The sequence below is a fragment of the Pantherophis guttatus genome, chromosome 2 (assembly GCF_059756535.1).
Source record: "Pantherophis guttatus breed Tessera chromosome 2, ASM5975653v1, whole genome shotgun sequence".
In the NCBI taxonomy this organism is placed as follows: Eukaryota; Metazoa; Chordata; class Lepidosauria; order Squamata; family Colubridae; genus Pantherophis; species Pantherophis guttatus.
Genome location: NC_142064.1, coordinates 63,508,259 through 63,535,992, shown reverse-complemented (window position 1 = coordinate 63,535,992; position 27,734 = coordinate 63,508,259). Strand labels below are relative to the sequence as shown.

The window sequence follows — 27,734 nt, the reverse complement described above, 5'->3', positions numbered from 1 at the left end:
TTTTGAGTATTTCACCATAGAGAGGAGTGGGGACTTGCTCCATTATTTTTCATCCTAAGGCAACAGAAAAGATTGTGGTGATTGCTAGGTACCAGGATACAAATGTCCAAGGGGATGGGTATTTTTTTAAAAAAAGTTTAAACATGTAAAAAGTGGTAGTAACAATTAAGCATTAACTTCTGCAACTAGTGATTGATCCCAAATGACAGCAAAGGTTTCGCTTAAAACATGTGATTAATTTAACAAAAAGAAAAATACATTTCTCTGATTACTGACTTAAGGTTTCTTCTTAATGCATGGATACAATACAGAATTAGTAATCTGTTCCAAAAGTATCACCAGAATAGTTATTCATATTGAAAATGTATTTTTAAAGGATTTCTATTCAACTTTTTGATAAGACGCATGATCTTACAATGCATAAAACTGTGTAATTTAAACCTGATGCCCCCCCACAAAATAGATCTTTACAGGGTGATGAAATCAAGGATAAAGAATGGACTTTTTATTAGTTAATAAAATCATTAATAATTACAACCTAATTAAAAGCCAGGGATTGAAAATCACAAAGAATAAATTTCAGGAGATAACTCAGGCGGATCAGGACAAAGATCATCTGTCACTTTTGCTCAGAATAAAATACTGGTGCAATATATGGACAGGAATAGAGCTGAAAAACATTGAAAACTGAAAATTGAACACCTACGGTCCATTCTTGATGTTGATTTAAGAACAACGGGTTGTTGTCTTTTAAATGACCCTTTAATCACTTTACCAAGGTGGAGTCGGAGTGACTGAATGGAGCTGAGCATTTCCTGGCCAGATGCCCAGCCTGAAGCCTACACTTCGCAGCAGATATTTTCTCTTTGCACCCTGATAGAGAAACAACTGCCGCTGCCTAGGACTGAACTCTCAATCTTCAAGTGCAAGGCAAGCATCTTCACCTCTAGACCACTGCATTGTTCTTACAGAGGTAAAATAATAATTGAAGAAATGTACTAGCCAGCTCAGATAGGATAGGAGAACAAATAGAAGAAAAGCAAAGTAAATACCAAACAAGGCAGGTTAGACTAGCTCTCAACTGCTTAAAATTATTTGTGTGACTTAAGAATTTGTTTGTAATGGTGTTCTTTGTTTGAGGCTTAATCAGCCATACTGCAAAACTGCCAGATGCTTGTCCTAACCCATGAAAATAGGTTCTCACCTATCTATATCAACTTTACAAATATACTGTATAATTGTTTAAACATTATATAGAATGTATGTGAGAACTAATAATACAGATGCATGCATACACCTCAATTAATGAGTATCTGTAATATTTACCTTGACTTTGAGCCAGGTGAAGAATTTTTGATGTAACATATCTGGCAGTGTCCACTTCTACCAAACATTCTGCATTGATCTTCTCCAGTTGTGCCAACAGACTTAAAATCCGAGAGTTGTTAGTTACACTGGGGAAAACAAATGCATTTAGGCTGTGATATGATGGGAATTTTTCAGAGTAGGGAATGAAATGTCAAGCAATTTAAAATAAGGAAAATGACCCCAAATGTTACACAGAGAAAAATAATATGGAGTTGACAGTTCTTTGCTTTTCCATATTAACGAGAAAGGGAACAGAAAAAAAAGCACTAAATTGAATATATAAAATCTTGGCAGTTTCTCAGCAAACAGACTTCATGTATTACTGCAAGATAAACACATACAGGAAACTAGAGAGGAGGACTGGTGAATCTAAATGGCCTCTTTTCCCAGGCCCTTTCTTTGCTTTCAAAATTTTCTATGCCTGTGCAAAATACAGATGTGCTTATTTTCACTTTACTTTTCAAAATTAAAAAATAACTAAAAACATAGACAACTGATGGGTAAGAAAATATCAATTTCTACATAAACATGCACGCTAACTCTGTAGGAACTTTACAGATTAAGATCATGTTTCTCAAACTGGAGGCTGTGCATCAGTGGTGGGGGATGGCACACGACAGATACTAGACTGCAAAACAGTACCTTTCTGTAAAGTTCACTAGATAAGTTTGATAAAGAAGTATGTTGAATGCAAATACCGAAGCACTATATGAAGTCCAGTGTTTTTAGTATTTCATTTGCTTTGGAAGGCATAGAGTTCTGGCAGAAAACTCACCTAACCCTCTACAGAACGATTGGGATGAAGCTCTTGAGGCTGTGGTAAGAATGGAATTCCAAGAGTGGTGGATGGATTTACAAGCATCAAGCAGGAACTGAAAGAGAGTCTGGTCCTACTTGCTGTCTTGGGAATTTATTACAGCCTGTTTTAGTTTGCAGACTTCAGAGATTAACAGGCTGTCACTTTTATGTCAACAGGGTTAATAGCTGGCTATTTTCTGCAAAGATCTATTTTCATTTCGTTTGAGGGGACTGACTTTTTAACAGTTTAATTGCTATTCTTTAGTTCTGTTTTATGATCATTAACTGTGTAGAGCAGGGATAGGCAATTAATTTTTCCAAGGAGTCACATGAGAAATTGGGATGTTGGGGAGGGCCGAACCAATGTAACCTTACTTGATGTCCTCAAACGCCATCAACTCTACTCCTTAGGCTGCTCCAGGCGAGGGCGATGCTGCTACACAGGCACAGAAAAGTGCTCTTTCCTCGCCGTTCAGTGGCCACCAGCTGACTGAAGGAACTCACGGCAACCGCGCAGAGCTGGACCTAACTCACCTTCTTCTCCTGCCCCCTACGATGTACTTACATACATTTGAGTTCTAATTTCCGACTGACCTCACATGAGCCAGACACGGATAGCCAAAGGACTGGATGTGGCCTGGGGGCTGTAAAATGCTCAAGTCTGGTGTAGTGTCTTATGGAATAGGCAGTAAAAATACAATTAATTAATTAATTAATTAATTAATTAATTAATATATTTGAAAATGAGCCTGTGAAATCTAGTTTCAACTACAGATAGTCCTATAATTGGGAACAGGATTTCCACCATTAAGAGATACAATCGTAAAACACAATGTCACATGACCATGACACTTATCAAAGAAATTCCAACACTTCCATTGCTGCTGTTAAGCGGAGATATCATGTGGTTTCCATTTGTGACCTCCTGCCAGCTTCTCCATTGTCTTTGCTTATAGGAAGCCAGCAAAGGCAGCCAGAACTCTGAGGACTAGCTGTGGTATACTTGTCCAGCACCACTGTTAAGTTCGAATGGTTGCTGAATTTTTATTTATTTATTTATTATTCGAACTTCTATGCCGCCCTTCTCCTTTCGGACTCAGGGCGGTGAACAGCCAAAATAAAAAAACATTTATACATGAAGTACAATTAAAAATAGATTTAAAATAATTAGATAAATTTGGCCCATAGTTTAAAAATTTATCAATTTAAAATCCGTATCAAATTTTAAAACCAACCATAAAATCAAGACAGACTGGCTAACTGAAAAAAATAAGTTTTTAGGGCCCGACAAAAAGTCTGGAGGTCGGAGATCACTCGTATCTCTGGGGGTAGATTGTTCCAAAGGGTAGGTGCCACCACAGAGAAGGCTCTCCTCCTGGGGGTCGCCAGCCAACATTGTCTGGCCGACGGCACCCTGAGGAGGCCCTCTCTGTGGGAGCGAACTGGCCGGTGGGAGGCTATTGGTGGCAGAAGGCGGTCCCGTAAGTACCCTGGCCCTAAGCCATGGAGCGCTTTAAAGGTGATCACCAACACCTTGAAGCGCACCCGGAAGTCCACCGGAAGCCAATGCAGCTCGCGCAGGAGAGGACTCACATGGGAGTGCCCCGTCACTCCCATAATACCCCGCGTGGCCGCATTCTGCACCAGTTGGAGCCTCCGGGTGTACCCCAAGGGGAGCCCCATGTAGAGAGCGTTACAATAGTCCAGACGAGAGGTGACGAGTGCTTGAGTGACTGTGCGTAGGGAGTTCCGATCCAGAAAGGGGCGCAACTGGCGTATCAGGCGAACCTGATAAAAAGCCCCCCTGGCCACGGCAGTCATATGCCCTTCTAAAGACAGCCGTGCGTCCAGGAGGACACCCAAGTTGCGGGCTCTTTCCGTGGGGGCCAGTGATTCGCCCCCAATAACCAGCGATGGCGTCAGCTGGCTATACCGGGACGCCGGCAGCCACAGCCACTCGGTCTTGGAAGGGTTGAGTCGAAGCCTGTTTCTCCCCATCCAGACCCGCATGGCCTCCAGGCACTGGGACATCACTTCCAAGGCATCGTTGGGGTGGTCTGGGGTGGAGATATACAGCTGAGTATCATCAGTGTACTGATGGAACTCCACCCCAAAACCACGGATGATCTCACCCAGCGGCTTCACATAAATGTTGAACAGGAGGGGCGAGAGGACTGACCCTTGTGGCACCCCACAAACAAGGCGCCTTGGGGTCGACCGCTGCCCCCGTCAACACGGATTGCGACCGGTCGGAGAGATAGGAGAAGAACCACCGCAAAACGGTGCCCCCCACTCCCAGTCCCTCCAGCCGGCGCAACATGATACCATGGTTGATGGTATCAAAAGCCACTGAGAGGTCTAACAGGACCAGGATAGAGGAGTAACCCCTATCCTGAGCCCTCCAGAGATCATCCACCAACGCAACCAATGCCGTTTCCGTGCTGTACCCAGGTCTGAAGCCGGACTGGAGCAGATCCAAATAGACAGCTTCATCCAGGTACTGGGGAAGCTGTCACGCTACCACACTCTCAACAACCTTCGCAATAAAGCGAAGGTTGGAGACTGGACAATAGTTAGCCAAAACAGCCGGATCCAGGGATGGCTTCTTGAGGAGAGGCCTCACCACCGCCTCTTTCAAGGCGGCCGGCTGGACACCCTCACTCAAAGAAGCGTTGATAATTCCCTGGAGCCAGCCTCGTGTAACATCCCGGGAAGCCAGCACCAACCAGGAGGGACACGGGTCCAATAAACATGTGGTTGCGTTCAGCCGTCCCAAGATCATGTCCATGTCCTCGGGAGCCACAGGATCGAACTCCTCCCAGATTACACTCTCAAGGCCTGCCTCAGTCATCTTGTCTGAACTAACCCAGTCAGCGGCCAAGTCTTCCCGAATCTGAGTTATTTTATCATCCAGATACTGTACAAAATCCTCAGCTCGGCCCTGCAAGGGGTCCTCCCCGCTCCCAGATGGAGAAGGGAGCGGGTCACCCTGAATGAACTGTCATTAAGTGAGGACCACCTACCTGTACTTTATGTCCATTCAAAATGGAAGTAAAAATGACTAGGACATTTGATTATGCTAACTAAACAGCCTCTGGAATCATGACAGCAGAATTAATACAATAAATATATTTTTAATTAAAGGGATATGAGACTTCTATACTAACTTTTCAAAATTAATTCAAATTGTTCTTTATACTTCATAAAAAATCAACTAGTTATCATTAATGTTTACACAAAACCCAACATGTGTCAAAATAACTGTGGCATTAAATATTTTTACTGTTAGCAGGTGCCTTAGTTTAAATTTAAATTTTGTAACAAATTTCAGAATATATGACTAATAAAAGGCCACCCATTATTTTTGTAGATAACTATCACAGCTGTATTTAAAATGATGCAATCAGTATAGAATACAGATCTTCAGGATGTCAACCAGTCCTGGTCCAATTCAGAACATTTTACTATAATTCTTTCTACCCATTAGGTCTCTTTTCACAGAATTTTCAATAAACATTTTACGCCAGAGATCTCCAATCCTGAGTCACGAACTGGTACCAGCCTGTAACCTGTTAGGAACTGGGCTGCACAAGCAAGAGAAGCTTCATCTGTGCATACGTGGGATCTAGGTAGCACACAAAACCATTCCATCATCCCCTTCCCCTGTTGCCACCGTCAGTCCATGGAAAATTTTTTTTCCTGGAAAACAGTTCCTGGTTAAAAAAAATAAAAGGTTGGGGGCCATTGATTTATGCCTAGTAAATATATTTATATCTCATCTACCCATTTTTAGCCATCTAAGCTTTTTCTTAGTACTTTTTTTTACTTGTACAGATATAGATTTCCCCAAAGCTGATGATACCCCATTCCTTTATATTACTTTGTAAGCAACAGTCTAGAGAACCAGAGAGAAAAATCACATCTAAATAAAATTAGGGAGTGAGTTACACAATATGTAGATGTTCAGAGTAACAGCTACTGCATTATAAGAACTGACAGTGCAAGACATTCCACTTACCATCTTGTAAGGATAAACATGATGATTTATTGTACACATATACTAAAATATGGCCAGCCTGAATAAACTGTTTAATAATACTATCAGTGTTCGTTTATTAAACCTATAACAGATTGCCATTCTTTGGCCCGCTATTACAAACCAATTCTACTGCACATTAGAAAATGGTCTAAATTTTTAATTTGTTACACAATCATCTGTTTCAATTTAGGAGCACCGTGGGTTAAAATGAACATATTAAAACCTAACTATATTTAAAATAATTTATTTTAGTTATTATATCATATACACCTTTCTTGTTTAACACATTATTAATTCTTTGGCTAATCTGTGTAAATCACTCTCATACATTTATAGAAAGAGACATAAATATTCATTAGTATCACAGAATCTCACATTAAAACAAAATATACAGTATAAAAAGAATATAGGTGAATGCAATGTAGACTCTAATGCCCACAGTTTCTGAGCAGTCTTTACTTTCCCATTTTGGAGAAGATTGTTGAGAAAGTGATTGGGCTACATTTTCAGAGAGTCCTGGAGAAAACAAAATATCCTTTTCTTTCAGTCAGGTTTCAGACTAGACATAGCACAGAGAAGTCTTGGTCACTTTTCAATGAACTCTGGCAGTCAGGATGCAATGCAACCATTCTAGTTCTTCTTGATCTCTAAGCAGCCTTTGATATATCAACCATGGTATCCTTCTATAATACGTCTGATTAGATTTGGGGAACATGGTGTTTCTGTGATTTTCTGTGATACCCTTTTCTCCAAGGTAAGTTCTAGTCAATATTGATAATGAGGAAGAAGTTGGCCAAGTTCTTTTATTATGCAGGGTGCTACAAGGCTTGACACTTTCACTCCTGTTGTTTAACATCTATATGAAGTTGCTAAGTGAGGTACTGTATTTTAAAGCTGTCAACAACACAGGGCCTAGCTACTTTAAGTACTTTCTATCTCTCATAGTGACTGTCTGTTTGTTTGGACACTGTTGGCAAGCTCTGGACCCCATCAATTAAACAATGTCACCTGATCAGGCAAGACAGGAAGTAGGCCTTCTTTGCTACTGTTTTTGCTCTCAGGAACAGCATTCCCCCTGAGATTTATATGGCAACCACCCTGGCCTTATTTTCAATAACATCCTTAAATTTTCAATAACATCCTTAAAACCTATATTTTTCCTCCTAGGCCCTGAACCAATTTGAAAAATGGGGTCCTAAGGATGCTTCTCTACACTGCTTCATTCAATTCTGTATCCATTATGAGTTGGGCAGCATTAAAAAATCTAACTAATTTAATTTAAAAGTTTTGACAGTATATTTCAGAAATGGTTTTCATTTTTCCTGTGAAACTACATTGCGAGACTGGCCATGTAACAAACAGAAATATTTCATTTAGAAAAATTGGTTTAATTGTTTAAAATATATGCATGTTTCTCTTCCGTAGTTTAAAAAACAGTATTAAGGAAATTCTGGCCATGATATGAATTAATTGAGCATCTGATAGTTTGCTCAAGTATTTGAGTAATATTTCTTTGATTCAATACTCTTACCCTTTCCCAGGCTTTCCAACTTACCGAGAAATATTTCCCTCTTGCCAAGACTGAGCGGAATTGTCCAGAGTGACCCACTTTCCAAGTGGTTTAAACATCCTGACTGTAACATGGAATCGATGGCTACGCCTCATTTCTGCATTCTTTCTGCTAAAAATGCCTTTATCCAAACTGAAAACTAAGTGTTACCTATAGCTTAATCATTCCTTAAACAGTGATCTAATTCTAGAGCCAGATAAAGACACAACTGCTATATGGTATGTTACCAGGGCAACCACTTCATGTCATAAGGCCACAGTTCCTCTTCAAGACTAAACTCAGAAATCTTGAGACTGTTTTACAGAATTCAGAAGACTGATTCTGGAACAAATATAATAGTAATACATTTTACTGTGGAAGTAAGTTTCCTTCAAAACAATAAAAGAGTCATTTCACAAATATGGCATTCCTTCATGCGAGCATACCTATTTTACATAACTAGAAAGCCATGATTAGACAAAATTTCCAGCCTATATTATTATCTTTACATACAGTAAATGTGATTACTTTGTATGCAAGTTACAGAGTCAACTATAATTATTTCCACCCAATATTTCCTGGTACTTATACCTTTTGTAGTACATAAAACAGCTGGGAAAAGGAACAAATAAAAACAACGATTTTCTAACTATTGTATTTCTATTTTTTTTAATTTAATTCGCAAAGTTAAAATACAACTAACTGTTCTATTTCAAACAATTTGAACAATGTAGTTCGTTTTAATTCAAGTGTTTTATTTTAAAATATTTCTTAAATGTACAGACATTGTATTAAGGGTTTGTGACAAAATATGCACAAATACATAGTATTCTTACTGATATTCTGCTACCTATTATGTCCCACAGAGTACCCTCACAAGATGATGAAATTGCAAAAAAAAAAAAAAAAAAAGTTTGGTGTAAAGGGTTTGTAGAAGCTTACACAAAAATTGAAATCTGGCAAACATGCAGACATAACTAATTGATATGAAGTGTGAAAATATAGGAAGGAAACTATTCTGAACAGAATATCTTACAAATTAATGAAATGCAAGGAAAAAATGGTACAATCTCATCTGGAGCATAATATTCGATTCCTAGAATGAGAAAATTTAAACTTCCTTATTTTGCAAACAATATTATGTAAGATTTACCAAATGCTTCCCTATTGTGAAATGTTGTAAGTGTATGTATCCTATTCCATATTATTTCTCAAAAATATCTCTGCTAGCAAAAATCGGGTCTTATTCAAAAATAATCATTACAGATGTAATACCCTTATCATTGGCTTAGCTGAAAGCAATTCTCAGATGAAAAATGTGAAAAAATAGTACCAAATACAAATATATCTGTATTATTTTGGAATACATATTGCACAGAACCGAGCCAATTGTGTCTTAATGCCATGAGTTATATATAGTACTGCCAATATCTACACAGAAGATGAAAGGAGAAACACTCCTAAGCGAGGACAGAAATTTCAAAGCTATGTAGCAACACAAAAATGTTCAACAAAAAGAAATAGATCTAAAATAGAGAGATATGCGATGGCTGCTTAGTTGATACTCTAAATAAGAGTTCAGCACTTAAAATTTTGCTTCATGCCTTATATTTTTTAATAGCTTGCACATCTAACAAGTTCAAATACAACAGATTCCACATATATTACACAATTTCTTTTACTTCAGTTATTTAATCTAAACAGTATTTTGCACACTACAAATGAAACTTATTCTCGTAATTATATATATAAAGGTAGTAATAATTTTAATTTTATAGAAAACCTACTGAACATAGTTCTCATAGTCGGAAAATAAACATTGAGAAGAATTCTCTAATTAAGCTTAAAAATGTTAATAATTTTGAAGATTATTACATACAAAGAACACTAAAATAAATTTAAATACATTAAAACTATCACTTGGGCATAAAAGGAAAAATAATTAGTTCAATTTTATGAATCAGATTTTGGGTTAGGAAAATATGTATCATTGCCATAGACAACTTCAAAAAGATTCTTACTGTTAGAAGATATTAGAATTTCATGGCAAAAGATCAGAGTGGGTTGTTTTTTGTTTTTTGTTGTCAGAAAGCCTTCTATGTTAAATCTTTGGAGAAAGCCATGGCATATGAATACTAGTTTTTCAAATACACATATTTCAGTTCTCAATTAACTTTTCTGCAATCAGGTTGTTATCAGATAATCAGGAACATTGTCATTTTGAGTACACTTCACACATAAACTTCAAAGATTAAAATCAGGATATGAAAAAAAAAATGAAAAGAAGACAAGAGAAGAAAAAAAAAACACAATCCAATTCTTACAAACCAGAATAAAAAAAATCAATGAAATCATTTTTTTACTGATTACCTTTTTTCTGATGCCATTTTCAATTTATGCATTCTGGAGAGATTTTTGAGATTTTATCACAAAAAGATGCTCATATCAACATATTATCTGAAAAAGAAGGAAGCGTATACAAGTTATGTCCACAGACTATTTGGCAGATGAAGTTGATATAAAAAGTATACTTAATAAGTAATGTGAAAATGGAGCTAAGAAAAAACACATAATTTGCAGACAAATCTCTAAAAATTGTCAACTGCATTAAAATGGCTCTAGAAATACAGATTAGGGCTGTAATTTTACTTACATTTAATTAGTGAGTTGACTGCAATTATTGCAGCTGGTTAGAAAAAAAAGAGAAGGGATACAAAAATTCCCAAACTGGGAACTGCATATGAGCATTTATTTCTTCATATAACATGCACATCTACATCCATTCCTTATTGGCAGGAAACCATCAATCTGACTTCACTAGTTGGCTAATTAGACTCCTTTCTATTTTGTGGTTTGTATCCTTTATGAGTGGTCCTCGACTTAAAACCACAATGGAGCCCAACATTTCTGTTGTCAAGTGAGACATTTGTTACGTGACTTTTGCCTCATTTTACAATCTTTATTGCCACAATTGTTAAGTGAATCGCTGCAGTTGATAAATTAGTAATCCAGTTGTTAAATGAATCTGATTTCCTCATTGACTTTGCTTGTCAGAAGGTCAAAGAAGGTGATCACTGATCCTTGAGTCAAAGCAACAGTAAATATAAACTAGTTGCCAAGCATCTGAATTTTGATCACATGATCATGGGGATGCTGCAATGAGAAAAACGGTCATAAGTCACTTTTTTCAGTGTTGTTGTAACTTTGAACAGTCACTAAATGAACTGCTGTAAATCGAGGAATACCTATATAGCCAAGCACTGCAGAAATAGTCATAAAGCATAAGGTAAGATAAATGAAAAATGAACAAAAGAAGATTACTGGTACACTTGCAAATATAAGAGTTTGAGCAGCCTGTAAATGCATACAAAATCCCTAAAAAAAAAACTGGTTTGGCTTCAAGATTTCACAACATTTATTTTTAAGTAGAAGTTCACAACTGACAAAAACTTTTCTTTAGGAGAATCTCACATGAAACTAACCAGCCTTAAGGATGCTAATTTAACCCAATCAAAATAAATTTTCTTTTTCTTCTGGTTTATAGCCTAATGTCTTATCCTTATATTTTGTATACAGAATAGTGTATATTCTTTATATAGAGTTAAAATTCTAGAACTGCCAAATTCTGTCTTCAAACATTTCTAAAGGAGACGAAATCTTTGTAAGCAGGAATAATTACTTCTACGTGCTAGTAGCGCCGATATAACCTTAGATTAGAATTTTATTTTTATAAGGTATTATGCTTTCTTTTCACAATCACTACTGTATTTTTACTCAACAAAATATTTACTTATATCTCTGATTTGAAAACATTTTAAAAATTATTTCAAATCAGAGTTTGAACTGTACTTTGTGGTATACATGCCATTTCTGAAATTTCACTAGTTTCTATAACAAACTAGAACAACAAAGGAACTGTCTTCCTTGGGTGACATGTAATCTTCTGACTGGAAAAATGGCTGATTGAAAATGACTCCTTGGCACAGAATAATTGAAATGATTTTTTTCAATTTATTGAATTTTATTGTAATTCCTTTGTAATCGGCCACTGAAGGAGAGTTGGGCAGTGTACAAGTTTAATATTATTTAATAATATTATTTACTATTACTACCTCTATTACTCTTTTTTAGCTATTCTAGGCAGCTTCCTTTTGTCAATAAAATTAGTGTAGAAACTAAGAGTAAAATATCAATGAAGATTCTCGGTCATCCAAGTAGACTTATCTGAAAGTGGAACCATGGTAACTGGACTTTTTTCGTTTTTGGTTTGAAACATTTTGCTGCTTATGCAAGTAGCTTCTTCAGTCTGACTTCAGTTCTTCAGACTGAAGAAACTACTTGGATAAGCAGCAAAATGTTTCAAACCAAAAAAAGAAAAGTCTAGTTGCCATGATTCAGCTTCCAGATAAAAGTAAAATGGTTCTATATAATTAAACTACTAAACATATTTATCTGCTGAAGAGGGTATTGAGATCTTAGCATCTCTACTTAAAGTAAATTAACTTGGAGGAATCAAATAAACTTTCAAGTTTATTGCCAGGAATATATAACACTATTCTAGTATGGATGATCTGAGTGGTCCAGATCAGGCTTTTCTACTGATAAAGACATTCAGGAGCAGTAAAAGCATACAGGCAGCAATCTTTTTAAATATTTTATTTCATTAAAATAAAATTGCTCTAATGTGGGCATTATTTTCAATAAACTAGAATTTCTCCAGGCACATAAACTTACTGTTTCCAGGTAATCCTTACTTACCGATTACAATGGAGACCGGCATCTCTATCACTAAATGGTGGCCTTATTAAGCTTGACATCATGTGACTTGTGACTTTCTGTTGGCTTTCCCATTGACTTTGCTTCTCAAGAGCCTGCTGTGAAGGTTGCAGTGGGTGATCATCTGATCACAGGAAGCTGCAATAGTCTGAACTTTGAGGACCAGTCCTAAGTCTCACTTTTCAGTGTGTCTAACTTTGAACGGCCGCTGAACAAGTGATCAGTAGCAACAACTTACCTGAACAGTCTTCATGAATACAGAATCAAATGTAACCCCCCCCCCCCATGCCGTGGCCGTCATTGTAATTGCAACATGAGAAAACTCATTAAATTAATACCTTTAAATCCAGGTAGTCCCCAACTTATGACTGGTGATTTAATGACTGTTCAAAGTTATGATGACCTCAAAAAGTGTGTTTTACAGTCTATAAAGCTCTTCTGGTTGTCATAAACATTGTGCTTTCTCCCCCATGCCATGGACATATGACTGCATTTTGGACACTTGGAAAATGGCTAACTTACTGTAGTTGCAGTGTCCCATGGTCACGTGACTACAATTTGTGACTCTTTTGATGGTTTCTGGCCCAAAACACCCATCAGGAGAGTTCCACTTCCACCACATGATTCATTTAACAATCAGCATAAAAACAGTTATAAAATCATCTTGTCACATAGGTGCTGCTTCAACTTACAATAGTCATGACTTACAACTGAAATTCCAGTCCCAATTTTTGTCATAAGTTGAGAACTACCTGTACATGACTAGGGATCAAATTTAACATTACAACTGAATTAAGCCATAGAAAATAAATCTCCATATAGAAAAAAGATTTTATACTTTATATTTCTAGTAAGGGGGAAAAATGAAGGCTATAACTATTTCCTAATATACACTGTTAATATCAAGTGTCATTATCTCAGCCAAACATTACTATATTAGGATAAAGCAAGCAAGCAAGCAGTCAGTGGTATGATCAAATTCACACAGCACAATTGTATGTCTCTTTATATGTGTGTCTTCAAAGGTGATTGACACTAAGGAGTGTGAAATCCATCTGGCTACTGCATTACAGCCTCACATATTGCATTTTCTCTATTCTTTTAAAGAATCTGAAACTACTTGAAGAATAAGGTATAAGATATTTTTCAACAATTACTCCAGACAAGCTTCACTGTTGAAATAGTTTAAATTTATTGCATAAGATTATCCCTTTGTCCAAAAGAGGGAAGTGAGACTCTTTAACTTGTAAGAGGCATTTGTTTGTTATCATGGATTTATTTTTTTCAAGTGATAAAATAGGGTGTGGAAAGAATTCTAAATATTGCAACACATATATTAATCTCAAAAGCCATTTTAGTATAGTAATTAAAGAAACCAGGCTACAACTAGGAGACTGAGTTCTAGTCTCACCTTAAGCACGAAGTGGCTTTGGTCAGGTGTCTTTGGTCAGTCACTTCTCTCAGCTGTAAGAAGATGGCGCTGGCTAATCACTTCTAAAACTACTGCTAAGAAAGTTGCAGGGACTTGTGCAGGCAATCACCCAATGTCAATACTGATTCAAACACAGAGACCCAAATCTCTACTTCCAACACCTTACATTGATTATCTCATCTTTTCAGTGTTTTCAAATGTACATTTTGTAATGTAATTTTATTTAAAAAAAAATATTATGCAAAGAATTGCAGGAGCCCATGAGATCCAAAAGATGGACTTCACCAATTACTGGTTATATCAATTTGGCCTCTCACTCATGGAAAGCTCCCTGATCCAACTAAAAATTCCATAAATGGAAGGAACAGAAATTATTTTAGTTGATTACTACTTCCCTGAGCAGTTCGCCAGAGTTTCTCCTCTCCCAAGTTAACCAAGAACACTGATGACTACTGAGTTTTACCATATAAATTTACATATACGTTTACATTCATGAAAAAAAATTATTCGAAATAAAATATCTTCTACTTATGTTGAAGTCAGCATATGATTTATTACAAGGAGTATTTGCCTTCCATAGTCACAGCATGCTTTGCCTTCCAAAGCATGCAGTTGCTTAAAGACTCTATGCACACTAGTGATTCACCAAAGCTTTTCTCTGACCTCTCCTTATCGTGATTATCAAGCAATATGAATTTTAAATAAAATGTGGTATTTGTAAATAAAGGCTTCTGTGTTTGGCAGATGAGATTCAAAAACCTCCCTCAGAAATGCTTTCTGTCATAAATATGCAAAGATTTTGAAGCCATGCTGCAGTTTCTATTTCAACTGGACCAACGTCTGCTTAACATAATTTTTTATAGCAACATGCAATGTAGAAGGCTAAGGCTTCATTCACTCTATGTAAACTAACTGTAGGAATACAACAATTCTGGATGCAAATTAAGACCATCCTGTGTTGTGCACCTTCAAATAATAACAAGAAACAAATGTTTGGCTTTTCCTCATGCTTCTTTTTACCTAGAAATGTCTTATATGGCTCATTCCAGCCATGTTCAGTTAAAGGAACACATCAAATGAAACCATGATTTATTTGAATCATGGTTTCTTGAACAAGCTATATAATATGGAGACATAAACTAGACTTTATACATTATAATGGCTGAGTGTACATCTGCTGAGTCAAAGCCAAGCACATCAACAGCGGGATTCTAAGCAATTGCAGCTAGACATTAGGAGAAACTGAAAAACTGTGCATTCTTTACACACTTTTCTCCAGATCCCCCTCCCACAAATACATAAGTGTGTCATGCTTCATAATACTTACAGCAGGCATTAGGCAGAAAAGAACAATTGGGTATGCACAGGAAACACCTGCACAAACATCCATGGGAGAAAACTGGGTTTTACCGAGCTGTATTGGAATCCTAACCATATACAATTGCATGCTGCTTATCATCCATGCACACTGAACGCTGCTGTGTGTCATTGATAAGATTTGTTTTTAAAATATCTTTGGCTTCCATTTGGACTGCTTTAACCATTTTAATTGTATTGCTGTTTCTATTTAAATCACCATATATATATATATATATATTTTGTGGCAAGGAATAGATAGTAAACAAACAAACAAACGGGCTATTTTTAGAACACCCCCACCCCAACTGAGTGTGAAAAACTAACAAGTCATGCCTGTTTAATAAACAGAAATGCCACCCGACATTATTTCACTGCGAATCCTAATCAGGCGCAATGCTGTAAGGTTACACTAGTCTAGTGTATCCCAGAAAATAAACCGGTACAAAAAAAAAAAGGACCTTGTGACACAGTGATCTAATGAAGGGGAACTCCTCTAAATAAACGTTGATAAATATCATACTCCTTGGAGAGAAAATTTGTGTGTGTGTGTGTGTGTGTGGTGTGTGTGTGTAGGGGGGAGGCAGCCATTCCAGAATTACAGCTTCTATTCTAGCGAGATCACGATGACGAACCTGCTCTTCAGTGTCCATTTCCAGAGACCACCAATTCCCTCGACTAAACTGCCCCCTTTCCATATTTATCCCGTTTGTTTCTGTTGCCGCCGCCGCCGCCGCCAGAGGTCAGAAACCATCGAAAAGCTCCGCCGACAGGCAAAGCTTGTCAAAGGGACAAGTCAAACCGAGCGTCCTTCCACCACCCCGGGCTATGTCAGTCACCTTTTTCAGGTAGAGGGCGGCGATCTTCCTTAAGGTCCAGGCGCGGGTACCTCAGCACTGCATCACCTTCGGTGAGAAGATGGAGGGACAGCGGGCAGGCCGGGCTCCGGAGGGAGGCAGGTGAGAGGAAACGGCGCCAGACCTAGCGCCAAAGGCGCCGATCGCCACTCCCGCCGAGAGGCAACGACAGCGGCCGCCGCGGCTCCGGTGTCGCCGAGCCCGGACTCTCCGCACACGCCCGACGGGAGAACGAGGACGCGGCAGAAACCTGCCCGCATCCTGGCGACGTCACCGCGCTCTCCCGGCCTCCTCCCCCACCGCGCGCGTGCCCAGCCGCAGCGCGCGCATGCTCTCCGCCCAAGGCGGCCCGAGCGGCCCAACGCCCTTCCCCTTGAACTGCAGTCTTTAGTCACTCCCGCCAAAGGATGGCGGGGAGGGGGGAGGGTTGAGCCGTTTTCTCGCAGCACGTGCTGTTGCCCGCCCGTTTTCTTCTTATTTTTTTAAATGTACATAATCCAGTAAAACGCTGGATAATCCAGTAAAGTTGTCCTTCAGATGAATCAGGGATATATATAGAGATCCCGGTTCCTAGTTTAGTTAAAATGGGTGTCTTAAACTGACCTAACTGTAATCTAAATTTAGTTTTCAGAATACATTCTGTGGGGAAAACCTTTGTGAGTTTTCCGAATTTGTAAGTATGCTTTCCAGGTTAGACGCCTGTGAGTGCTCATTTCATGTTGCCTCAAACAAGAATCCTAAAGTCATGGGACATCTCATGTGCCAGTGTGAAAAAAAAAACAAATTAAATAACTGCACCACTATTAGTTACAATAACTGAAACCAAATGCTGTCCATTTAGTCACTACTTTTTATCAGTGTCTTATGTCTTTATTGTTGATTTTTATTTCTGCTTAATTTTATTAACTAATAGTCATTTTAATAGTCATTATAATTGACTCTTAAATTTATTTATTTTTTAAATTTGATTTATATGCCGCCCTTCTCCGGAGACTCAGGGCGGCTTACAATGCATTAAGCAATAGCCTTCATACTTTTGTATATTTTATATAAAGTCAGCTTATTGCCCCCACAAACTGGGTCCTCAATTTACCTACCTTAGAAAGGATGGAAGGCTGAGTCAACCTTGAGCCTGGTGAGATTCGAACTTACAGTAATTGCAGACAGCTGGTGTTAATCACAATGCTATCAGTCTACTGAGCCACCAGGCCCTATTTGAAACCATAATCTCCCTATGTATGTTCTCCCTTACACATGACATCGCTAAATCTCTATACAGCAATAATATTAATTACGATTTTCCACTGCTTTCAGTATTATAAGCCAGCCCGCATACTTTCATCATGGTCCTCATCAAGCAACCAGCACACTACCACAGCTACAATATCACTGGTTCAGCACATTCACAAATCCCTCTGATATGGGAAAGTAGAGTAAGCATCATCTGATGACACCTTTTCCAGATCCCTAGATTCCCAGCAGTTTACAAACCTATTTAAAAGGTATGAGATGGAACTGTACAGAATCCCTTAATACAAGGTGTTGGAAGAAATATCCATCTGGTTCAATTCCAAATTGGGAGAAAGACACTGGAAACATGGAGGCTGATTGGAAAGATGGTTTAATGATCAACAGAACCACCAAGCACATATGATTCTGGGTAGCTGACTACATGGAGTTGAGAGTGAGGGGGTTTTATACCTTTTCATGGGCTTTGAATTTGAACTTCCTGTTCCTATGCAAGAACATGTATTCTATTGGCTATTGTAGGGATCATAGCTGGCTCTGTAGGTTGTCTGAGCTAAGTTTGGTTGAAGCCTGGAGAATGATGCAATGTCTCCAGAAGATTGGTGCTAGATGGTTAATCCTATTTATTTATTTATTTATTTATTGGTTCGGTTTATATGCCACCCTTCTCCGGAGACTCAGGGCAGCTTACAATGCGTTAAGCAATAGCCTTCATATTTTTGTATAAACCTGCTTTCGGGCCCCCCTAAGCGGTGTTCTTTTTTATACAAAATCAGCTTATTGCCCCCACAATCCAGGTCCTCATTTTACCTACCTCGAAAGGATGGAAGGCTAAGTCAACCTTGAGCCTGGTGAGATTTGAACTTGCAGTAATTGCAGGGAGCTGGTGCTACTTAACAGCACTTTAGTCTGCTGCCCGACCAAGGCTCTATTATGTCCTGAGGGGGTCATGTATTAATCCTATCATCCTGGAGCTGGAGTCTTGTGTTTTGTAGATAGGCTGGCCCAATCTTTCTCAATGGACACAAAATATCTGCTGGGGGCTTTTAAGAAAGACTTAGGGGCTGCTTTCTGTCTCCAAGAGCATGTTTCTCTATTTCTCCTTTAGGGAAATATAATATTCTGCCTTTTTAATATTTCCTAACATATTTAATTCTTCTAGCAGAGGGGTGGGGGCTAACTTTCTTCAAAGGGTATGATAGAGTACAGTAGATCTTCCCTACTCCCATTTGCTTCATTATATAGGAGGCATGTACATATACAATGGTTCTGTCTTGATCTACCAGAATACCAGTGAAAACAAAGTAACAAATGGCATTATTCCCTGGTGAGGTCAACAATTTAAAATATGTTGCTACATTTTAGATCACCAACTACCTAACTAATAACTGGTGTTCATTTTGTGCTTTGAATCATGCTTACTTATAATAGGCTTTAACTGCATTATTGTTACCTTCATTCTTATTTGGTATATATTTTATTTTTTGGAAAACTTTTTTGCTTAGAAGTTTCCAATGTTGTTTTTGGTTGAACTGTAGCCACCTTAGAACCTTTCAAATGTTAGAAAAACAGAACATATCTTTCTGAAATTTCAAAAGAATTGCAAAGAGTATCTCAAGGAAAAGTATGCCTTACTTGGTTTCTGAATGTTTCCTATTCCAGAATAGGAAAAATGGTAAAGAATAGTCCAGCCTTTGGGGATAAAATGATTGTGCTAATAATAGATTGTAGTAGGTTGTCTTCTTTCCCACGATTGTACATTTTTCTTGGATCTTTTATACATTCCTGATGTTCTAAGCAACATGTTTTATTTTTCTACAGCTATTCTTTAATGTTGCATTAATCTTACTATATGATTCAGCTTTATTTTTTCTTTTTTGGATAAAATTCCACAAGGCAATCAGTTTAATGTCTGGTTGCAGTAGTAATATTAGTAAGAATGAAGCTCTATCAAATGCTCTAGCAAACGGGCCTGGTGGCTCAGCAGACTGATAGCATTGTGATTAACACCAGCTGTCTGCAATTACTGTAAGTTCGAATCTCACCAGGCTCAAGGTTGACTCAGCCTTCCATCCTTTCTAAGGTAGGTAAATTGAGGACCCAGTTTGTGGGGGCAATAAGCTGACTTTATAAATATACAAAAGTATGAAGGCTATTGCTTAACGCATTGTAAGCCGCCCTGAGTCTCCGGAGAAGGGCAGCATATAAATCAAATTAAACAAACAAACAAACAAACAAACAAATGCAATATTTTGCTTACATGACTGCATTGTACAACTCATCAATACATTTGTTTTTACTGAATTAGCTTACATGCTGAATTTTGAAAAATAAAGTCTGTTTCTGTAACTCAGAATCATGTTTTAGGACTTCTTGGCACACAGGAAAATTGCATGATTAAATCTATTTATACATCATTGAGCAATTAATATCAGCATAAGTTTCTGAAAAGTTAAAAATTTACAACATATTTAAAAAAGATGTCGCTTTAAAAATTATAACAGTGCTTTGGCACCCTCCAAATCACTTCCTCTCCCAACCAAAACAAAACTCATGATTTAATTATGGTTAGAGTTGGGCATGAAATATAATATTCACTTTTAGTAATCATAATTTAAGAAAAAAAAGACTTTACAAATTCATAATATAAAAACTTTTCACTGAAATAAATTTAAAACCATTTTACTTGGGAAGTAGCTTAATATTCTATAATTCCTGTAATCTTTTGTCAGGAATGTTCAGACTTATTTTATTCATTTATTTTGAACTGCTCTTTATAGCAGCAAGTGTAAAAACTTCTGACTTTGCTACTTGTTTTTTTTAGGCTCAGCAGGAACAAATAGTGATAGCAATCCATATTTGTGTGAGCTGCAGTTCTATTAAAGCTCGGATGAGATGAACAATTTATGAATGTGGAAGGTGTTTTTTTAATATATATTAACCTTTTGGTTTGCCTGCACTCTTTTATCCTTAAAATTATTGCACAGCAGCTCTATGAGCTCTTGACTTTGAAAAGGTTGTACATTTGGGGCATATGTTCAGAAGTGAATGCCAAGCTAATTTTATTTTCTAAGCTTCTAGCTCTTTCAAAATCACATTACAAATACTTTTAGTATTAGTCCTTTCATCTATTTAAACTTCGTCATTTGCATTTTACTGTGGTATTACACTGAATATGTTTACATTTAATTGTAGGTTATATAGCAGCTTCTTGTTGCAAGTAACATGTTATAAATCTTCCAAACATAACACATTATTTATAGCTAGAGATATCATATCCAATTGGGTTCACAGTTGGTTATGTTTGTATTATATAATAGGGCACAAATCAGCCAATTGCATTTAAGTTAAGTATGTGGATGTATGGTTAGAAGCAAAGAAAAATCAGAACCAGCCTGTATCTTAAGCTATCTTTTTCAGTTTCATCCTCTATGATTTAATGGCTATACTAGATTTAATTACTGGGTTGCCATATTATTTTCTCTGCTACTAACACCCCCACACCTGCAAAATAAATATAACAGTTCTGGATTACATTAGAAGCTCGACTGCTTCACTTTCATCCCCATTCATAGTTGAAAGGAAAATGCTGATGAGCACTGATGTTACTAATCAGATGAAACATCTGCAGACAAACAACCAAGCTTAGAAAACACCAAAACTCTTTACACAGAGTTTACTGTTTTCCAAATGTGGACAATATATAAGGCCATTAACTAAACCCGGGCTGAGTTTTTACAACACAAGAATAAATGTAGACAGCTGGGTAAAACCAGCGGAAGTACCTTTTTTTAATACAAGGAATTGTGAGAACCGAGGTAAGTAAATCAGGGATCAATTAGCCATAGGGTCGCACACATCATGCAAAAAAAAAAAAAAAGCAAAATTCCCACAGGCTGCAACTTACAATATGGGAAAAAAAACCTGTTTAATTATGAGCAGGGCTCTCATAATTAAATCAGACAATGCAGTGATGCATAGACTGCAGACTTGAAATATGACTTTTGCGCAGGCATAAAGATTCAGTTGGGAAATTTCTCTATTTTCTGAGTTGGTTTGTTGAAAAGAACGGCGAAACTTGGTATTTCGAAACTATTACACTAAAAGCCCAATTTTCCTCTAAGCAATTCAAAAAGTTGCTGGCGTGATTTTCTAAAAATTGACTTAAGATTCTACACGCATTTTTAAAAAGAAACAAAATCCGCAAAAGATCAGTTTTAAACTTCATTATTTTACCTACTTAATACATAGAATACAATGCATAGAAAAATGTACAGTACATTACATTTTAAAATGAAAAAAATCTAGACACTCGGACAGGTATAGACAAAAAGAAAAAAAAAGAAAAGAAAGAGAGATCTGAGTTTGAAAACTCAGCACTGCCGACCGCGGTTACCATTCAGAGGAGCGAGAGTTCCAACAAAGAACCGCGACAGGAAATCCGGTCTGTATTCTGCGGCTCCTTCTCTTCTTTTTATCTCTATGGAAAAACACGGTTCTACAGACCCTGGACTAGAGTCCTTTCATCCGGGGTTCCTCAAGAAAATAGAATTCTGCGCAAGCGCGGTAGCGGGGGGTATTCTGCCTGCGCTGCAGCTGTATGGTTTACGCTGGGGAAGGGAAAGGGAAGTAGTTGTGTGTATGTGTGTGTGTGTGTTTTCTGCAGCCGGCTGCGCGAGACCGGAGGGCAGAGGCTCGTAGGAGACCGAGTAAGCGACGCCCACCTTTCTTCTCCTCCCCACCCCGCGTCACGCGCTGCCGGCTAGAGAAATAGCAGTTGCGGGGTTGAGAAGCAGCATTCCAGGGTGGCCACCATCTCCAGTGGACAGGCAGGTGAGAGGCCGAGTCCCTAGACTCGGTTTGCTGAGGAATCCTTCCTTGCTCTCTCTGGGATCGAGGGATATCGTGCTTGCCCCTGTTTGGGGTTTTGATCGGGCACCTCGCCGATTTGGGTATTGGTGGGGCACAAAGAGGTTTGTCCCAACTAGCCTCGCCCGCTCCCAGCACAGCGATAGGCTTTAAAAACTTACTAGATCGGAGTGTTTTAAAGTCTCTGGCTCTGCTTTCTGGATACTCTGAATCAGAAGCGAGGTGTGGTGACCCAGCTGGTGGGGGTCAGTCCAATGTGCTGGTAGTCTTCGACTTATAACAGTTCATTTAGTGACCGTTCAAAGTTGCAGTGGCAGTGAAAAAAAGAGACTTATGACCTTTTTTTTCACAGTTACGACCTTTGCAGCATTCCCCTGCTCATGTGATCAAAATTCAGATGATTGGCAACTGGTTCATACCACCATTGCAGCGTCCCGGGGTCATGTGATCCCCTTTTGCGACCTTCTGACCAGGAAGCCGGATTCACTTAATAACCGAGTTACTAACTTTTCAACTGCAGTGATTCACTTAACAAGAAAGGTTGTAAAATGGAGCAAAACTCACTTAAACAAATGTCCCGCTTAACAAATTTTGGGCTCAATTGTGATCGTAAGTCGAGGACTACCTGAATAAATGCAGAAAATTGAATTAAGAACGCGTCCACTGTCCTTTGGCTAGACTGCTAGAGTTTCCAGGATTAATTTTTTAAATGTCCTAACATCTGTGCAGGTTTAAGGCCATGGTTATGAAAGCTGCTGTAGATGATGATGATTCAGGATGGGAGATGAATATAGCTGAGAAGATGGAAAAGGGTAACACAAGCTGGATAGACATCACCCAGGATTTTGAAGATTGCTGTAAAGGTAAGTCATGCTGAATACGGGGTTTAGATGATGCTTCTAAACATAAACAGGAATTGTGAGAGAGTATTATGAGAAAATTTGCAATATATAACCAAAGATTTTTCTGGGAAGAATTGAGCGGTATTATTTATTTATTTATTAGTTCGATTTATATGCCACCCTCCTCCAGAGACTCAGGGTGGCTTACAATGCATTAAGCAATAGCCTTCATACTTTTGTATATACCTGCTTAGTAGGGCTTTTGGCCCCCCCAAGCGGTGTTCTTTTTTATACAAAGTCAGCTTATTGCCCCCACAATCCAGGTCCTCATTTTACCTACCTCGAAAGGATGGAAGGCTGAGTCAACCTTGAGCCTGGTGAGATTTGAACTTGCAGTAATTGCAGGCAGCTGGCAACTAAGTGCTACTTTAACAGCACTTAGTCCACTGCGCCACCAGGCTCCTTTCTTGAAATACTGTGGTGGTGTGGTGGTTCTTGATACTTGAAAGCATCAAATAGTTTGGATTGCCCTGAATTGTCAAAATTCAGTTCACTAACGGCATCAGATGGCACAACCCTTTTGTGTCTTGTATCTCCTTCTCCACAGCTAGTATCATGAAAATGAAATATTGAACATTTTCCCACTTTTGAAAACTTCCCAGTTTTTTTTTTTTTCTTCTGGGAATTTTTCATAGTGACTGAACATTTCTGGAGTGCATCTTTTCAGAGCCTTCACTCTGTTCCTAAGGCCCATCCCAGCATTCTAAGTACGTGTTCAAGTGATAGAGATTTGGAGGCGGAAGGAGGCTTCCCAGGTCTCATAAAATCTGCTATCCAAGCAAGTTTTTTGTTTTATTTTGTATCTTCAAGTCAGAATTGACTCCTGGCAACTGCCTGGACAAGTCCTTCAAGTCAGAATTGATTCCTGGCAACTGCCTGGACAAGTCCTTGCGGTATTCTTGGCAACATTTTTCAGAAGTGGCTTGTCATTGTCTTCTTCCAAGGACTGAGTGAGAGTGACTGGGCCAAGATGAGACAACCAACTTCATGCCTAGGGCAGAGCTAGAACTCACCGTCACCTGATTTCTACTCTAATGCCTTAACATTACACCAAACTGACTCTCCTAAAGCAGTTGGGCTTCCTGATATTTACATGTTTCAATAATGCAAAAGTAGACTCCTGATAGGCCTGTGATGAAGTTTCGGTACAGGTAGTCCATGAATTACAACCATAATAAAGCCTGATAATTATAGTCATTAGTTCTGACAATTATAAAGGGGGAGTCACATGACTGATCTGATTTTACATCCTTTTTTGGCGGCAATCGTAAAACAAAGGCTATGGTCATAAAGCAAACCTATTCGCAATGGGACCATTTTTGCTGGAAGTAAACTGCAGTTTCCAGCAAACCTGTTGTAAATCTATGTCTTGTGACTGCAGGGCACTGCAAATGGCCATAAATGCAGGCCGATTGCCAAGTGCCCCAAATTTGGTCATCAGACCACAGGTGGGGAAGCAGTTGTTGAAACTTTGAAACCAGGTCATAAGTAGCTTTTGAAGGTTGGTTGTAACTTCACATGGTTGTTAAGCAACTGGTTATAAATCAAGGATTACCTGTATAAATATATACTTTCACTGTGTGAATTTATTTTTGATTATATGATGTATATGGGAAAAAAAACATTTGGAATGTTTTCTAATTAACTCATTTGTAATTCTTTTTTAGAATTGAAATTAGGAGAATTGCTTCATGACAAACTGTGAGTTTATCATAAGAACGGAAGTTTATATTTGTTATATATATATATATATATATATATATATATATATATATATATATATATATATTCAGATGTGAAACAAATGCTTGCTAGATCCTTCCCTCATTTCAGTGGTACATTCTGACATGCTGGGTATAAAAGTATATATCAGTATATGAATAGTACAGACAATTAAAATCTGTATTACTGTAAAAATATACAGGTGAAACTCGAAAAATTAGAATATTGTGCAAAAGTTCATTTATTTCAGTAATGCAACTTAAAAGGTGAAACTAATTTATGAGATAGACTCATTACATGTAAAGCGAGATAGTTCAAGCCTTGATTTGTCATATTTTTGATGATTATGGCTTACAGCTCATGAAAACCCCAAATTCACAATCTCAGAAAATTAGAATATTACATGAAATCAATAAAACAAGGATTGTACATATCGGACCTCTGAAAAGTATAAGCATGCATATGTACTTAGTACTTGGTTTGGGCCCCTTTTGCATCAATTACTGCCTCAATGTGGCATGGCATGGATGCTATCAGCCTGTGGCACTGCTGAGGTATTATGGAAGACCAGGATGCTTCAATAACGGCCTTCAGCTATTCTGCATTGTTCGGTCTCATGTCTCTCATCTTTCTCTTGGCAATGCCCCATAGATTATGGGGTTCAGGTCAGGTGAGTTTGCTGGCCAATCAAGCACAGTAATCCCATGGTCATTGAACCAGGTTTGGTACTTTTGGCAGTGTGGGCAGGCACCAAGTCCTGCTAGAAAATGAAGTCAGCATCCCCATAAAGCTCATCTGGGGAAGGAAGCATGAAGTGCTCCAAAATCTCCTGGTAGACAGCTGCATTGACCCTGGACTTAATGAAGCACAGTGGACCAACACCAGCAGATGACATGGCTCCCCAAATCAACACAGACTGTGGAAACTTCACACTGGACTTCAAGTATCTTGCAGTGTGTGCCTCTCCATTCTTCCTCCAGACTCTGGGTCCTTGGTTTCCAAATGAGATGCAAAAGTTGGTCTCATCAGAAAAGAAGACTTTGGACCACTGAGCAACAGACCAGTTCTTTTTGTCTTTAGCCCAGGTAAGATGCTTCTGATGTTGTTGTTCAGGAGCGGCTTGACAAGAGGAATATGACATTTGAAGCCCATGTCCAGGATCCGTCTGTGTGTGGTGGCTCTTTATGCACTGACTCCAGCCTCAGTCCACTCCTTGTGAAAGTCCCCAACACTTTTGAATGGCCTTTTCCTGACAATCCTCTCCAGGCTGCGGTCATCCTTGCTGCTTGTGCACCTTTTTCTTCCACACTTTTCCCTTCCACATAACTTTCTATTAATGTGCTTTGATACAGCACTTTGGGAACATCCAACTTCTTTTGCAATTACCTTTGGTAACCCTCCACCCTTATGGAGGGTGTCAATGATGGTTTTCTACACAACTGTCAGGTCAGCAGTCTTTCCCATGATTGTGATTCCTACTGAACCAGACTGAGAGACCATTTAAAGGCTCAGGAACCCTTTGCAGGTGTTATGGCTTAATTAGCTGATTAGAGTGGGACACTTTGAGCCTAGAATATTGAACCTTTTCACAATTTTCTAATTTTCTGAGATTGTGAATTTGGGGTTTTCATGAGCTGTAAGCCATAATCATCAAAATTATGACAAATCAAGGCTTAAACTATCTCGCTTTGCATGTAAATGAGTCTATCTCTATTAGTTTCACCTTTTAAGTTGCATTACTGAAATAAATGAACTTTTGCACGATCTTTTAATTTTTCAAGTTTCACCTGTACATCTTAAATCAAACTTAAATCTATATAAAATGTTTGAAATTAGGCAATATTCTCTATTTGTTTTGATAATGTTTGGGGGAAAAATCTGTTAAAGCTTGAAATATATTTTTTGATAAAATCAATTTTTTTCATCTGTTATAAAAAATAGACTCAGTGATTTTTGAAAGCGTATTATAGAAACTCAATTCTATTACATCATTTTATTTTTTAGTTTAATACATTAGTCATTTAAACATTGGACTTTGTAGTTAATTTCATTGAACTAGTTGGTATTAGATTTTCATATGAATCCTTGCTGAGGCAAAACTGGCATTTTTATTAATGTTAATGGCTTGGGGTTGTTGGGATTATTTTTTGAAATGTGCTTCTTGATTTAGGATATCTGTATTAGAAGTTACAAAAAAAGTTATGAACGTACTGTGTTAAATCCGGTTATGACTAACTTATCCCATTAACTTCAATGAATCTTATGAATTTGAACCCAAACCAGTATAAATAGGATGATAATACTACTAAAAGTTATTTTTTTTTAATGGAAGTGGGTAGCTTTGCTTAATATTAAGTTTAGAGAGAGATTATTTGCCCTAAGTACAATAATCAGTAAACTTTTTTCTATGTATTCCTGTTTTCACAATTAAGAGTGGTCAGTAACAAATAGAAGGGAGGCACATTTCAAAATGCTACAGGATCATCTAACAGACTGTATAATATATGTATGGGATGCTGACCATTTATGTTAGCATAAATATATTTGAGTCTGATTATCTGCTTTCTTGCTATAAAAATGGTAAAAGTAGATGAAGATAAAAATTATGGAAAAGAAAAGTTATATTCAAGCTCTATATTTAATACCCAGATTTTTTTTTTACCAAAAATAGCTAATATTCATTAGTAATTTTTCACATTCTCCATTTCTATTTGCTTAAGAATATATTCTGGATGTACTTTTTAAGATGGATATTTAAGTTTGCATGATACATTAAATTGCATAAGCATTAATTTTTGTTTAAGTTGCTAATACCAAC

At 37.8% G+C, this 27,734-nt stretch overlaps 2 protein-coding genes across 14 annotated transcripts in view; one reads left to right on the top strand and one right to left on the bottom strand.

The window, feature by feature from the left end:
* The window catches only part of AGTPBP1 (ATP/GTP binding carboxypeptidase 1), a 58,714-nt gene extending 36,619 nt beyond the window's left edge, over positions 1-22,095 (bottom strand). For 3 of the 10 annotated variants that reach the window (XM_060690561.2, XM_060690564.2, XM_060690565.2), the window contains exons 1-3: positions 16,158-16,448; positions 10,125-10,211; positions 1,327-1,454 (exon numbers count right to left, since the gene is read on the bottom strand). In XM_060690561.2, coding sequence (XP_060546544.2) covers positions 1,327-1,454; positions 10,125-10,156 — 160 coding nt within the window. In that variant the 5' untranslated portion in view covers positions 10,157-10,211; positions 16,158-16,448. Of the gene's footprint in view, positions 1-1,326; positions 1,455-7,760; positions 8,018-10,124; positions 10,212-10,407; positions 10,502-15,289; positions 15,337-16,157; positions 16,449-21,819 lie in introns of those variants that run through there. The other 7 variants (XM_060690558.2, XM_060690559.2, XM_060690563.2 and 4 more) reach the window with 5 other exon arrangements.
* NAA35 (N-alpha-acetyltransferase 35, NatC auxiliary subunit) overlaps positions 16,560-27,734 on the top strand; it is a 34,542-nt gene continuing 23,367 nt past the window's right edge. Inside the window, exons 1-3 of one of the 4 annotated variants that reach the window (XM_034410133.3) lie at positions 16,560-16,848; positions 23,022-23,155; positions 24,862-24,895. In XM_034410133.3, the coding sequence (XP_034266024.1) occupies positions 23,032-23,155; positions 24,862-24,895 (158 nt within the window). In that variant the 5' untranslated portion in view covers positions 16,560-16,848; positions 23,022-23,031. Of the gene's footprint in view, positions 16,849-21,911; positions 22,257-23,021; positions 23,156-24,861; positions 24,896-27,734 lie in introns of those variants that run through there. The other 3 variants (XM_034410130.3, XM_034410129.3, XM_034410131.3) reach the window with 3 other exon arrangements.